Source organism: Euleptes europaea, chromosome 6 (assembly GCF_029931775.1).
Source record: "Euleptes europaea isolate rEulEur1 chromosome 6, rEulEur1.hap1, whole genome shotgun sequence".
Classification (NCBI taxonomy): domain Eukaryota; kingdom Metazoa; phylum Chordata; class Lepidosauria; order Squamata; family Sphaerodactylidae; genus Euleptes; species Euleptes europaea.
Genome location: NC_079317.1, coordinates 106043265 through 106058553, shown reverse-complemented (window position 1 = coordinate 106058553; position 15289 = coordinate 106043265). Strand labels below are relative to the sequence as shown.

General features: G+C 48.2%; 1 protein-coding gene across 1 annotated transcript in view; it reads left to right on the top strand.

Moving 5' to 3' along the window:
* The window catches only part of LOC130479639 (unconventional myosin-X-like), a 130643-nt gene that overhangs the window by 51845 nt on the left and 63509 nt on the right, over positions 1–15289 (top strand). The window contains exons 10-14 of the mRNA XM_056852032.1: positions 1259–1343; positions 1885–1988; positions 3762–3891; positions 4756–4874; positions 14211–14357. Of these exons, the coding sequence (XP_056708010.1) occupies positions 1259–1343; positions 1885–1988; positions 3762–3891; positions 4756–4874; positions 14211–14357 (585 nt within the window). The remainder of the gene's footprint in view (positions 1–1258; positions 1344–1884; positions 1989–3761; positions 3892–4755; positions 4875–14210; positions 14358–15289) is intronic.

Sequence of the window (15289 nt, the reverse complement as noted above, 5' to 3'; positions counted from 1 at the left end):
TCCATGTCTCTGGCTCTTTGTGTCACCACAAATGGAAGCAACTGGGTGGAGCTGCCCTGTCCTTAGTGATTGCTGAGTGCAATCGTCCGTAGAGAACGGGCTGCAGTTTTGCTTCAGTTCACTCCGTTTCACTGTAGACCTGTATTTGGGGGTGGGAGGCTATAAAAGTCTACAGAGAAATGAAGCAAACTAAACATTATTTGTGTGGTGGTGGTAATTTTCATGTGTTTGACTAATCGCACATGCTCTCCTGGATTGCATGTTCGCCATTTTTATTTAAATAAACTCTGGGGGGAGGGGTTTGTGCCAGTGCACCGATGCACCGATGCACCCCTGTACCTTTCATACATTTTATGTAGAGTTTAAAAATAAGGTGTGAGTGTTTTCCTGAGAACATGAAATGTCCAGGTTCTGAGTCTGCAAAGCAGTTAGAGTTTTAACTTCTGCTAAGAGAACAAATTAGCACAGCATCCAGGTGAATTATGCAATTGTGCCAAATTCACCCAAAGGGAGAGAAGCTGCAATCGGCAAGGAGTAGTGGCAAGGAAATGGCCATCAAATGCAAGAGCTCAATCCACACGGATCGTATAAAATGCATGCACTTTTAATAAGTGGCATGATTTGTTACAAGAAAACAAGGAAGATGGATGTAAATATTGATGGATTATGAGTTGTGTTGTGGACTGCACTCTCCTTGCCATTCTCCTGGCTTTCTGCAAACTATGTAAAACTGAATTATTCAAGAGGCCTTTTCTGCACAGGTAATAGGGTTGCGCTATAGAAAATGGTTTACAAAGTTACTTGGGTAAATGATTGAGGACTATGGTCTATACTTCGGTGTATAGTCTATTGTAAGTGGGACCCTATTATGTAACTTCTGTACTGCTTAATGTGTCATGTGCTGTACTTATGCTGTGCTTGAGTTCTTTCTGCTTGGTTCCAGATTTCTTCAATCTTAATGCATTGTTTATTGAATGTCCCATTTTGTTGACTGTACTGACTTACTATGTCTAATTGACCTTGAGTCCCTGTGCGAAAGGCAGACTATAACGTTAATGAATAAAATAAATAAATGAATATAAGCAGCAGAGCTTGGAAAACTGCTTGCATTGTGTTGCCTGACTAGTGGACAAGGTTCTGGGCACATGTGCTTTTTCTCCTTCCGAGCAGACTATTTGATAAAGCCTAAATATCTGAGACTCTCTTGGTTGGGTGTGGGCTTGGTTGTCAGTTGCCCTTCATTCTTCTTTTATTTCAGAACAGAGTTGTTCATCAAAACCCAGGAGAACGTAATTATCATATCTTCTATGCCTTACTAGCTGGTGTCTCTGAGGAACAGAAAGGTAATGGGATTTCCTGAAGTAGCTCTCCTTGCCTACTCTAGTGAGAATGCTCAACACCTTTTCATCATATTTGGGAAGAAGAGCTGTTGACTCTTTCTCCCTGTGCCATTTCTTCAGTTGAAACCAACCGCTTCTCAGGGCTATTGCTTCATTTTATGCATCTGTGTATTCCATGTGGCTTCCCCCCTCATGGGCAGAATTTTTCTGAGATTCTCATTAGTCCATGAGAGCTCCTTGCTATTTCTTCTTAATTGTCAGCTTACATGGGTCTCTTCCCCCGCCCCTTGCAGGTTCCTGCTCCCACAGCATATTGTCCCTATTTTGGGGGATCTTTTCATTGATTTAGTTTTGATGCTCAGGTGCTGAACTGAGAGTGCTGTGTGCATAACATCCTGAGATGAGAGCAGTCAGGATAAGAGCTGCCTCCTTCCTGAGTGTATGTGACTCATGTTTCTCCTTTCTCGCTGTTCATGTTCCTCTGCTCCTGTTTCTCTTCATCCAATTTGTCCATTACTACTTCTGGGAGCTGCCTTCCTTACAGAAGCCCTAGGCCTGCTGGAGCCCAAGAGCTATCGTTACCTAAATCAATCTGGCTGTGTAACTAACGAGAACCTTGATGACAAAGAGATGTTCAGCAAAGTCATGGTGAGTTTGATCCTTAAGCACATGGCCGGTTACTATATTCATTTATTTATTTATTCATTTGTTCATTTTTATTTATTTATTTAACACATTTATATGGTCAACTTTCTCCAGAACACCTCAGAAACTCAAGGCAATTTTTTTTAAAGGGAAGGTACGTAGTATAGTGGTTAGGGTTCAAATCCCCACTTTGCCAGGAAGCTTGGTGGGTGACATTGGGCCAGTTACACTGTCTTTAAACTAAACTTAACTCATGGGGTTGTTGTGAGGATAAAAGGGAGGAGGAGAGAATGATATACACTGCCATGAGCTCCTTGGAAAAGGTCAAGATAAAAATGTACTACATAATAAGACTATGGACAAAGGGGAGGGGCTATGGCTTAGTGGTAGAGCAGCTGCATGTTATGCAGGAGGTCCCATGTTCAATCTCCAGCATCTCCATTTAAAACGATCAGGTGGTAAATGATGAGAAAGACCTCAACCTGAGACCCTGGAGAGCTGCTGTCAGTCCAAATTGACAATATTGACCTTGATGGATCGATGGTCTGATTCAGTATAAGACACCTTCATTTGTTCATGTGTTCAAAATCGTTGTAAGCAAGAGGTACATTTTCATTCTTGACTACATGCGTGTGATACTGCTTGCTAACTGTGTACTTTGGTGGTGGAAAGTGCCATCAAGTTGCAGCCAACTTATGGCAAACCCATAGGGTTTTCAATGCAAGAGACTAACAAAGGTGGTTTGCCATTGCCTTCCTTTTTTGCCATTGTACTTTTTTTTTTTGCCATCAAGTCACAGCTGACTTATGGCAACACGTGGTGGGGTTTTCAAGGCAACAGACATTCAGAGGTTGTTTGCCACTGCTTGTCTCTGTGTTGCAACCCTGGAATTTCTTGGCGGTCTCCCATCCAAATACTGACCAAGGCCAACCCTACTTAGCTTCCAAGATCTGACAAGATTGGGCTATCCTGGGCTATCCAGGGCAGGGCCTATATACGTTAGTTAATTATAATTGGAAGCCATTTGTTCTAAAGTAATGTAGTTTACACACCCTCTGCAGTGTCTGCCTACTAGTCATGTTCTTTCTGTTCCCTGCTCTCCTGCAGTTTTGCACTTCCATGCTTGGTTTTCCACTCAAAAAGCACAGGCTGAAGAATATATTTTTGCAGACTAAGGGCACTAATTTGCAAGGTAGAGAAGATAGAGAGTTGGCACATGTAGGGGGGCAAGGGGGAAAATATAACCATCATATTTATTATTTATGAAGCACTTTCAAGGCAATATGCTGTACGGTGGATTAGTTCAAAGGCAAGCAATCGGAAAATAGAATCCGGTAAAAGAAAGGAAGGGAATGGAAGGCTATTAACCAACAAGTAAAAGCCTGGAAATATAAGTGTCTTTTACCAGCTGCTCGTCCAGATCCTATAAACTTCCAGCTCTAATTCCTGCCAAAGAAATGCAAGAGTCACTTCTGGCCATGGCTGTTCAATGTAACTCAAGGGATTTAGTGTCCTTAGTGACTGGACATTGTTTATTAATAGACAAAAGGGACTGTTGGGAACACAGAAGGATGTGAGATTACAGCCCATGTTATGTAGACATCATTTTTTGTGTGTAGCATGGTTAGAATGCAACACCAAGGAGCTTTTTAAAAAAATCAGCAATAGCTTGATCACTATAGTATTATAACAATCTATCAGTTAGGTTGTCCAGGATAAGAATCTGCATCTGTTACGAAAGGTGCAGATAATGTGTTTTAAATGTGTTTTGAGTAGACTGCTCTCAAAGTGATGGACTTCAGTTCTGAAGAGATCCAAGACATTTTCAAACTTCTGTCTGGCATTCTGCAGCTTGGAAACATTGAGTTCATGACAGCTGGAGGAGCTCAGATTACAACAAAAACTGGTACGTGATTCCCTCCTGTGAATGGAGTTCACACCTGGAACCTGATTCTCCTTCATAATCTTGGTTCCATGTACCCCATGAGATCCACTCATGGAGCAGAGCTCACAAAGTGGGACTTCCCTGCTTTCCCCCTCCTGCTGTGTTCCACGGAGCTCTCAAAATTTTGTTCATGGGGGTCAGTGGACCCTCAAGAACAGCATAGGGAGCAAAATGGGGGTTGAAGTGGGAGGGGGGAATTTGTAGACATCACTCCCCAAACAACTGTGGAAACTCCACTTTTGTAAACAAGAGGTAGACTGCAAGTTGGTACCCTCTAAGCCTCAGATATGCAGGGCACTTGTGGGGCCTTTTGCTGCAGGATACTTGTGGGGCCTTTTGCTGCTTTCCTGTTGTGGTCCTTTCCAGTGTGTGTATGATTCCACAGTAATGTGAAGCTTTCCAACTTCATAGGTGACCTGGCTTACAGAATTCTAGTTTAGTTGCTATGTTGGCATAGCAACTTTTGTTCCTTTGGGGGCAGGCTTATTCTTTGCAGGTCTCTTATGTTGACTTATGAAGCATTCTGGCAGAGATGGGGTATCTTCAAGTGTCTGACTTGCCAGAAGTCACTTGATGTGGCTTTTGTTATCACCTTCAGTGGAGCCTGTAGTGGAATAAGCAAACCAGAGCTGCCATCCCATGCCAGTAAAGTCTCTCCAGCCTAGTATTCCATACTGGATGCTGTCTGTTACTGGTTTCCCCAGAGGGGAAAAATCTGTCTCTCTATGGAAATATCCACCCTGCCAGTCATTCCCATCTTCAGGTGACGAACAGAATTCTTTGTTGCAGGCATTATTGTTCTCTCTCTGTTGCCTTCTCTCCTAGTGCTTAATAACTCCAGTGAACTCCTTGGCTTGGATGCCTTCCAGTTGTCTGAGGTGCTCACCCAAAGATCCATGTTTCTTCGGGGTGAGGAAATCAGCTCTCCCCTCACTGTTGAGCAGGTGAGTGATTATCCAGCTGTTCTGCACTTTTAGTGGCAGTACCAAACTATGTCTGATGAAGGGTGTCTTGACTCTCAAAAGCTTATACCCTGAAACTCTTGTTGGTCTCTGAGGACTCGAGTCTAGGGTCATTTATGCAGGGTCGATTTTGAAGCTCACTCAAAGCTCCTTTTTTAAATCCAATCTTTAAAATGCGTATTCATGGTCCCGATGCAAGAGGAGAAAGTCAAACAAATTCCACCCCCCACTCACCTGCTCCTTCGTTCCTTCATTTGCATAGCCATTAACAATCATCGTTTGCATAGCTAACCTGCAGCTGTGATTCTTCATGCTTCCTTGAGTGGATGCTTTGAGCGGGGACGGAGCAAATAAAAAAGGTTGCATTAAAGGGGCTCTTAAGAAATACGAAGCAGGTATGCGCTGGCTTTCCGGTGACTTCTGGAATGACGGTTCAGTGTGAAAAACTCAAAAAAATATGCGGGGTGCTTCAGCCTGGAATGTGCTGCTAATTACCAAGCATAAATGGCCTAACTGTTTTACTTCAGACCAACATGGCTGCCCTCTGAAGCTATGAAGAGACTTTGCCCCTAGGTGGCAGCACTTGCATGGTGTCCACGAGAAACTGCACTCCAGGGACATCCCTGAGCTGCCTGTTCTAATGTGTTCAAATGAGGAGGTCTTCTCAGAGAGTGCACAGTGCAGTCAGGAATTTGCATCACCTTGAGAAGCAAAGCAGAACCACTGGCCTATAAGGGACAGTAGGTATACCAGCCTTGTTAATGGATCTGTTATGGTCTATAATGAAGTTGAGGAAAGCTCTGTTCTGCAAATGCTATCCTAAATGGCTTGGTCCTTGATTACCTAAGAGAACATCTCCACTTGTACTACCTGACCTGAAACTTGAGATCGGCACAAAGCACCTTCTTTAGGAAAGCAGCCTTGTCTGAACTCAGGTGCCTGGTACCCGAGGGAAGGCTTTTTCTGGTGCTGTCCCCACCTACACAATGCCCTCCCACAAGAGCAGAGAGTGACCACTTCTGTAAGGGCCTTACAGACTGGTTCTGGGTATGTGTGTGTGCATTCAGTGATGTAAAATGTCCTTGGCGCTTCTGTGCGTGCCTGGCTGGTGGCGGCGGTGCATGCCCAGTGTGGCTCGCCGAAGCTGCCCTGCCCAAGGGTCTCCGGGCGAGCGGGCCAGCCCCAAGGAGAGGGGCCCGTGGAACTCCCCGCCACCCGGCTTGGGGCGGGCCCTGGTGGGGGGGACCTCGGAGGGGAGCCCAGGAGGGTTGCCTGAGACAGAGAGGAGCTCTTCACGCAGGGCGCAGGGCCGTCGTCCAAGCAGCCCCCCGCCCGGTGCGCGCTTTGCGCAGCACCCTCCCGTGCGGATTTACTTGGAGCAGCTGCCCCATGGCTCGGCAGGTCTTGCTTCCAAGGAACTGCACATGGGAGTGGCCCTGGGGCAAGCTCTGGCATGGAAGGCGGCGTCCATGGGGAGGGCTGCCCCACTAGAAGGAGCGAGGACATGCCAATCCCCCTCCCCGCACCTGGACTGTGGCAGAGGCTTTCTGCCATTGAACGGTGCCGATGGGGGTGGGGGGGATCACGGCCCCCTTTCTCAAGATGGGGCGCGCGAGTGACTTCCACAAGGGGACCCACAGCAGCTGCTCCCCGCGGTGGGGCGCTGGTGGTCTCTGAGTCGTGTGCAGCAGCCCTTCTCGGTTCATGCAAGCCCCCACTCACACAGACCCCGGGCCATGATTCAGAAGCGGGGCCTGAAGGCAGGAGCCTTCTTCTGGACCCCCCCATAACCAGTGCCATGGCTGCAGCACTGGTGGGCAGGGCTTTGGCATCGAGGAGGGGGAAAGGGGTGCCGGGCACACTTGAGGCTGCCCTCCCTGTTAGCAATGTCAGGCTAGACACGTTAGCATGCATGTCCTTGGGAACATTTGTTTGTTTTCTTCAATTTATACCTGCCCTCCCCCGGCCAAATCCGGGCAACTTCCAACAACAAATACAGACTGCCCCTCTCTCTCTCTTTCCCTCTTTCTCTCTTATCTGTTTCACTCTTTCTGTCTCTCTCTCTTTCTCCCTCTCTCTCTTTCTCCCTCTCTTTACTCTCAGCATGGTGTAGTGGTTGTGGTTTGGAGCGGTAGACTCTGATCTGGAGAACCGGGTTTGAATCCCCACCCCTCCACATGAGGGGCAGAGGCTAATCTGGTGAACCGGGTTGGTTTCCCCACTCCTCCACATGAAGCCAGCTGGGTGACCTTGGGCAAGTCACAGCTCTCTTAGAGCTCTCTCAGCCCCACCTACCTCACAGGGTATTTCTTGTGACGAGGGAAAGGGAAGGTGATTGTAAGCCGGTTTGATTCTTCCTTAAGTGGTAGAGAAAGTCGGCATATAAAAACCAACTCTTCTTCTTCTTTCTCCCTGTCTTTCTGGACTGGGGTAGGACTGTAGGCTCGCCAGCCAAGGCAGCTCCCCCCACATCCAGATCTGGGCTGGCAAGTCAGCTGTGGGCTCACCAGCCAAGGCAGCCATCCCCCCCCCCAGTTTAAAATGTAAAAGAAAAATTAATGCGAGGTACTGGAGATACTAACTTTATGGAAGACACATGCAAAGCCAATTAATGATATTATTTTTTACTTAAAATATGAACATACTTAAAACAAAAACAATAACAATGACTGTTAAATAAAAGAAAATACTGTAAGAATGTTACTGTTCATCTGCGTGGCTTCTATGCAGTCCCACATTGGGACTGCGCAGGCGCAGGCCAGCCACGGATAAGATTTGTCAGCTTCTAGCAAAATCGAAAGTGAGAGTGCTCCCCCTCCCCTCGGGGCATGCAGCCTTCCCGCCCAGCGGTCACATGACCCAGGGGGAGGGAGCACTCTCCCCTCCAGTTCTCTTTCTGCCGCCAACGTGTCTATAGCTTCTCTTCTACCGCTATTACTGAATGGCGTCTAAGAAGGCTCCGCTTTTCAATCAACGTCGTTCTTGTCGCACCAAAATGCGAAGACTTATTGCCACAAGGTTTGCCTCCTTTGCCTGAGGGAACGGCACTTTCGCTCCACCCTCAGAGCACAGAAGGCTCGTACTGATCGTCTGAAACCGCTCGGCTGGTCGCTGGAGGTACGTCTAAGCGTGCTAAATCCTCCCTTCGGTCATCAAGACGTCCAAGTTGATCATTCTACCAGCCAAGTTCCTTGCCCCGGCTCCTTCAGACCGTCGTCCCAATCTCCGTCGAAGTCGCCTCAATGCCATCAGACACCAAACTTCCCTCGGCGCAGAGCGCCTTCGACCTCCTCGGCAGTGAGGGCCTCGATGCCTTCGGGCATAGAACTTCCCTCGGCGCAGGGTGCCATCAAACTCCATCAGTGAGGGCCTCGATGCCTTCGAACCATATGTTGCTGAGGCAAAGACTCCCCCTGGAGACTCTTCCAACCAAGGTCTCCTTCTACATTAAAGGATATGGTCCATTCTGAGTCCGATGCAACGGCTACTCAGGTCTCTGACCCGGAATTCCACACCTCGCAACCCTCACCTGTGGACATTGCAGGAAATACTAAATCTCATCCCCCTTTGGGGGATGTGAGATTATATGTAGAATTGATCCGTCTGTAGAATTATATGTAGAATCCGTCTGTGAGATTATATGTAGAATTGATTTGTCTGGCTAAGGTTCTAATATATAATCCCTCCCTGACTTCTCGGACAACGACCATCATGGGTACATTGCATTCTTCAGAGGCAGATCCGGTGGCCCTTCCAATGGTTACAAGCATTTGGAGGTCGTCATTTCTAATCGGACCAAGCCAATTTTTGGCTCCCTCTTCACCAGAAGAGTTGACAGCCTTTACAAGATTCGCCGTGAGGACGGTTATTTTCCGTACCAGTAGCCTGTCCCAAATTCTATGGTGATCAAAGCCCTGTCGGGCAAATATGGATCATGTTCACATTCCTTGCCCCTAACCGGGGGGGACACAGGCTGGATGCTTTACACAGGAAAGTTTATACTTCCAGTGCCACTGTTTTTCACATTTCTATTTCATGGCAATCGTGGCCAGATACTAATATGCCCTCTGGGATGGAATTTCATCCTAAATTAGTATCCTACCGGAGGTTCAACGCCCATCAGACTAAACTGCTCAGAGCATAAACATGATCCTCAACAAATAGCAGTTTATTGCGGTGCGTCACATTGCGGACCCTTCCAGCAAGGTCATGGCCTCGTCCATAGTCCTTCGGAGGCAGGCATGACTTAACCAATCCACCCTTCCGTATGACACCCGGTTGTGTATCTAGCACCTTGCCCTTGAGGGCATCTCCGTCGCGTGTTGGAAACCCACCCTTTGAGGGCACCTCGCTTTTCAGCGATTAAACAATGCCTTTCTTGATCGTCTCAAGAAGGATAACTGCTACGTCCTTGGGACAACACACTTTGGCAGCCAGTCTCAAACATCTCGCCTATACAGGTACCAAGGTACCTTCCACCCCCAATCTCATTTCTGCCCAGCAGGATAGGGAGTTTTTTTGGGGACTCCTAGACCCAGCAAGGGCCTAGCCCATCTCTCAAGCCCAAGCAGGCGTGGCTAGATGCTCAAGTGCGTTTCACAGACCGGTTGTCTGATGTTACAGTATATGACGTCCATCACTGATGATAATTGGATTCTCAAAATGATAAAGCACGAATGCCTTCTTGAGCTCGAGATGCTGCTTCCCTACCTCTTTCCGGCTTGCACTACGTTGCCAGCTCCCGCCCAACTCTTACAGGAGGTTCGGGAACTTCTACGGAAAAGGGCCATCCGGGAGTTCCCCTCTGATTGGGACTACGGGTACTATTCCCGTTTCTACCTAGTTAACAAAAAGAGGGAGAGCGCCCCTCTCTAGACCTGGGGACTTGACAGCACTGTCAAGATCCACAAACTAATATGTTGCTCATATGTTAAATACCCAAGGTCCTGCCACTCCCAAATTAGCAGATGGGTTTGCCGTTGGGCTTGCGTGATGTATCTTGCACATTGCAATCCTCAAAGACTGCGAACTCTGTCACGTTTTCTCTGCAAGGGCAAGCACTATGGATATGCGGTTCGCCCTTGGTCATGCTACGGCACCTCGCACCTTCATGACGTGCTTATCTGTGGGAGTTACACACCTGGCCCTGAAGGGATGTGTCATTTTTCCACACCTAGACGACGGGTCGATAGTCAATTACTCAGAGCCTGCCTTTGCTAGTCAGGCGGCGGTTCTTATTTTCCGTCCTAACCAATACGGATCTCCTGGTCAACTATAAAAGTCTCCATTGACCTCTTCTAAGGTCATAGATTCATGGTACCCACCTGCACTTGGCTACACCTAGAGCTTACCTTCTAATACAGGAAATACGCTCCATCTGGAAGTTAGTCAACCTGTTCTAGAAAAGGTTCCAAACGACCCCTAAAATTCATTACTTGAGACTCATGGCTTTCTCCACTGCAGTTGTTGCCTTTGCTCGTCCGCGGATGCTCCCCCTGCACACTTGGTTTTCTGACAGCATTCCAGCTGAACATTGACCCTCAATACAAAAAGCTGTCTATCCCTACATCGATTTTTGCCTCCTTGGACTGGTGGTCCTCTTGGCCGGTGTTGCCTTCCAAACATCTGCTCCACAAGCTCATTGTTCCTGATGCCTCCTTATCAGGATGGAGGGCTCATTGTATGGCTCTTAAGGCCCATGGTGATTGGCCTGTTCAAGAGTCTACCCTGCACATTAGCTTTCTTGAGCTTCATTCTATTAGGCTTGCGCTCTGTTCCTTTACAAGAGTCCTCGAGGATCGACGTGTTCAGGTGACAATGGACAGCACCGCCCAGCACAAACAGGGCGGCACAAGGTCCTTTTGCTGTGCACAGAAGCCATTGCAGTCTGGACCTGGCCATAACACATGGCTCCACTGTCACTGCCATTCACATGGCAGGCACGAGTTACGTTCTCGTAGACTTCGTAAGTTATCACCCTGACGATTGTCACAAGCTCACTGTAGACTCACGTTGTCTCCGTTATCTCTTCCTAATCTGGGCCCCCCCGCAAATGTATCTCTTGTGACTCAGCACAATTCAGTGTTTCCTCAATGGTGTTCCAGAGTGAGGGTGAGCCCACGCTCCATGGGGGACGCTTTCCAATTACTTGGTCGCCCCCCCTTCCCCTTGCTGGGCAAGGTTCTGTTCAAGATCTGGACGGACAGGACAAGTGGCGTCCTGGTAGCACTGTCTGGCCCAAGAGATCCCAGTCCACGATTCTAATGCCCCTGACTCAAGGGAGTACTGTTCCTCCCCAATATATTTCTCACATTCCTTCCAGAATCAAGCTGGCAGCATGGAGAATTCTATGTAATCTATAGTCAGATAGGGTGGCTCAGGTGCTGCTGCACCCCATTAGGTTGTCCACGAGACGTTTTTATTGAGGCCAAGCGGAAACATTTGTCCCTGTGGGCTGCTGACAATGGTTTGTCCAGAGCTGCTTCTTTCCTGTCATCAATTTTTGGCTACCTCGACTACAATTCGGCCCTTCACGCTGAGTTGGACTCTCTTCTGTGTTATTTTTTCACACCAGACTCACAGAAGTTTTTTTACGGGGACACATCAACCTCTGTCCCCGGGTATCTCCACTTGTTCATCAGTGGAGCTTTCCCTCCATGTTGTCCCAACTCATCAAACACCGTTTGAGCCTTGGGCCACCGGGAGCCCCTCTTTCCTATCCTATGAGACTGCCTGTCTGGTCACAATCACCTCGGCCAGTCATGTCAGAGATTTAGCGGCTCTTTGTTGTTCCTCACCGCTTACTAAGTTTCACGCTGATTAAGTGGTGTTGAAACACAAGCTTTCTTTCTTCACAAGGTATCGTCTTAACCATGTTATTGCCGAACCCTTCTTCTGATGCGAAGAGGGCTCTATACTTCTAAATGTATGGAGGGCCCTCCCTTCTTATCAAAAGAACCTTGTTTGCAGGGAAAACATTAATATGTTATTGCTGTAACGACCACCGTAAGGGTCACCGAGCCTCCCAGTAGGCTCATGTGAATTACCTCAACCATTAAACTGTCTTATGAGAGAGCATGTGTGGATGGCCTGGACATGATCAAGGCACACTCCACAAGAGCTTACGCTGCCTCCGTCACCTTTTCGTCTAAAATTGACCTCTGAGACATCCGTTGAGCGTCGTCGTCATCGACCCCTTCTACTTTTATTAAGCACTATGTGGTCGATGTGGATTCATCTAGAGAGGCAGCAGTGGGACGTGCCGTCTTGCAGTCATTGTTTCGGTGTCTGTCCGACACCCGCCATCCGGGTAACCGAGCTCGCTACTCTCCCAATGTGAGACTGCATAGAAGCCACTCAGATGAAAACAGAGTTTCACTTACCTGTAACTGTTGTTCATCTGGTGGATCTTCTATGCAGTAACACATCCCTCCCTCCTTCCCCGCTGTGGGACCTCTCCGCAATCATGTGGTTATTGGTTCCGTGGCGCCAGGTTGGAGAACTGGAGGGGAGAGTGCTCCCTCCCCCTGGGTCGTGACCGCTGGGCGGGAAGGCTGCATGCCCCGAGGGGAGGGGGAGCACTCTCACTTTCGATTTTGCTAGAAGCTGACAAATCTTATCCGTGGCTGGCCTGCGCCTGCGCAGTCCCAATGTGGGACTGCATAGAAGATCCACCAGATGAACAACAGTTACAGGTAAGTGAAACTCTGTTTTATATGTGTTTGAAGTAAAAAACAATATCATTAATTGACTTTGCCTGGGTCTTCTATAAAGTTCGTATCTCCAGTACCTGGCATTGCATTTCATGGTATTTATTTATTTGTTTGTTTGTTTATTTATTTGATTTTTTGGTGCACATAGTTGGCCTGACCAAGTGACATTTATGTCATATCCGGGCCCTCCAAACAAATGAGTTCGGCACCCCTATAGCTTCCCGTGGGCATCTGGCCAGTGCGGTGTAATGGGCAATGTGGTCTGGTACTTAGAACACTGGACTGGGACCAAGGTGACCCAAGTTAATATGCCCACTCTGGCATGGAACTCAATGGATTACATTGAGCTAACCTACCTCACAGGTTGTTGTGTAAAGATAAAGGGAGTTGCAAGAGCCATGTACACTGTCTGGGTTCCTTGGAAGGTGGATAGAGTATAAATATATAAATAAAATCTGGTTGGCCACTGTTGCAAACTGAGTGCTAGACTAGATGGCTCTTTGATCTGGTCCACAGATCGTACATTCTTATTTCTGCAACCATGCTCAACTTAAATGGCAGCTAAGTTTCTAAAGATGCTAGATGCCAGCTTCTGTGTGTGGAGGGGAGTGTTAAACACAGCTCATCCGTTGCTGGATTTTACAAAAGACATCAAGCAGTTGCTGATGGTTGCTAGTGAAGCATTCTGCTTCCAAATGCTATTTCCCCATCTCTCCAGGGATGGCAGACAGCTGTTGTCAGATGCTGTTCTGGGCATGGGAGGATGCAGAGATCTCAGTCAATTTCCATTGTATGAAAAACTCATTACCATGCCGAGCTTTGGCATTTTCGGTGGGTTGAGTAGAAGGCATGCAGGGCAGTGAATAGAGCCTTTTATAGAAGGCACATGCCCATCAGCCCCTGCCCTGCCTCTGCTTTGGTCCCAGAGCTGGGTGTGGTGAGCCAGAAGCCAGTTCCTGGAAGCTGCGGCAGGGCTATGGACTGACGATGCAGTCCAGCCACTTGAATTCCACTTCCCTTTTGTCTGCACTTACTATATGTGATTGGCTCCTTATCTTTCTTGTTTTCTATGTCTCTCTGGTAATGTGTTAAAGAGACATGAGGTGACATCATTGTGTGCAAAGTTTCCTTGCCCTTCCAAGCAGCAGCCAGTGAAGGGAAAGGCAGGCGAGGCAGTTCTGACTATGATGTCAAGTCACATGTTTTCTTCAGCCAGTATGTTACTGCAGAGGTGTAAGATGGCAGCAGCCAGTAATTTGTAGTTTAGGTCTTAGATTTTCCAAAAGACACTGGGGGAGGGTCCTGAGCCAAAGGAGAGGCTTTGTGGCTTTCCTGTCTCCTGTTTTATATTTTCCTTTGAGAAACTGAGGTCCTTTAAACGTGAAAGGAATTTATTTAGAACACCACACATACACACACAGGGTAATGGGAAGTTTGGCTGACTAGTGCCTAGCTTCACAAACAGCAGGTGAAACAGTGAAGTTTATCTTTTGACTATATAATTCAGACTGCTGGTGGGGGCTTCCACCTCTGACTCAAAAAATTTCCACCCATTGCTGGCAGCTGTTGTGTCTGACAAAGCGTCTTCCTCTGCGTTTGCTCCTAGGCTGCTGACTCCAGGGACTCGCTTACCATGGCCCTTTATTCGCGGTGTTTCTCATGGATCATTGGCAAAATTAATACAAAAATAAAAGGAAAGGAAAACTTTAAGTCTGTGGGAATCTTGGATATCTTTGGATTTGAGAATTTCCAGGTTAGAACTTATATTGTTGGGGATCCCATCATGAACTAAAGATTCCTTTAATGCTTGCAGAAAAGAAGCTGGACTGATACTGCAATGAGGGGGGACAGAAAGGCAGTGTTGTCATGGGTAATTCAAGTACTTTGACATTTCTTATGTCTTACAGTAGTGATTCAGGGAAGGACATTTAAGTTCACTACAATAATATAGATGCAGAGTAGATCTCTTTCCTTTGGCATGTGTGGATGTGCCTGCATTCCCTCATAGACCATTAACGCATGGCCGCTTTCTCCCTCTTTTCTCCCGGGAGTGTAGCGAATTGGTGAGGTTGACACGCACGTGCTTCGCCCACGTGCGCGGTCAACCCTCCCCCTCTTGCTACATCCCAGGTTTTCCCATTCCTCTGTTGTCGTGACTTAAATGGAAGGCGCACAACAGAGGTAGGAGTTCGCCCGTGCATGCTGGGCGCCCAGGTCGACTCCCCACCGGGAGACTTCTGGGCACCGACAGCAGCAGCGGCGGCTCTTTTCCCTGCCGGGTACAAGGCACTGCCCAGCCCCGGCAGGGGCAGCGGTGGCACCTTTTCCTCACCCCACCCCACCCTGCACCTCTCTCTCTCCCCCTCTCCCCCCTGAGCATCTCTCTCTCTACCTCTCCCCCCACCGCGCCATCCCCCGCCTCCCCCCAGGACTAGCCAGCACTAGTCGGAGTTACAGGCGGCGAAGCGGTGGTGGCGGCTTCCTGAGCCGACTCTGTACACTTCCAGCTGTCTGCAGTGTGGACACAGGAAGCCTCCGCTGACGCCGGTTGGAAGCTTGCAGCGTCAGTGCAAGAAGGACCCGGTGGGGCTCCAGGCAGCATGCTTCCAGGCAGCATGCTTCCAGCCACCATCCGAGGCGGAGCTGCAGCTTCCTGCGGCTGGAGGTGTGTGTCGTTTGTTGCTG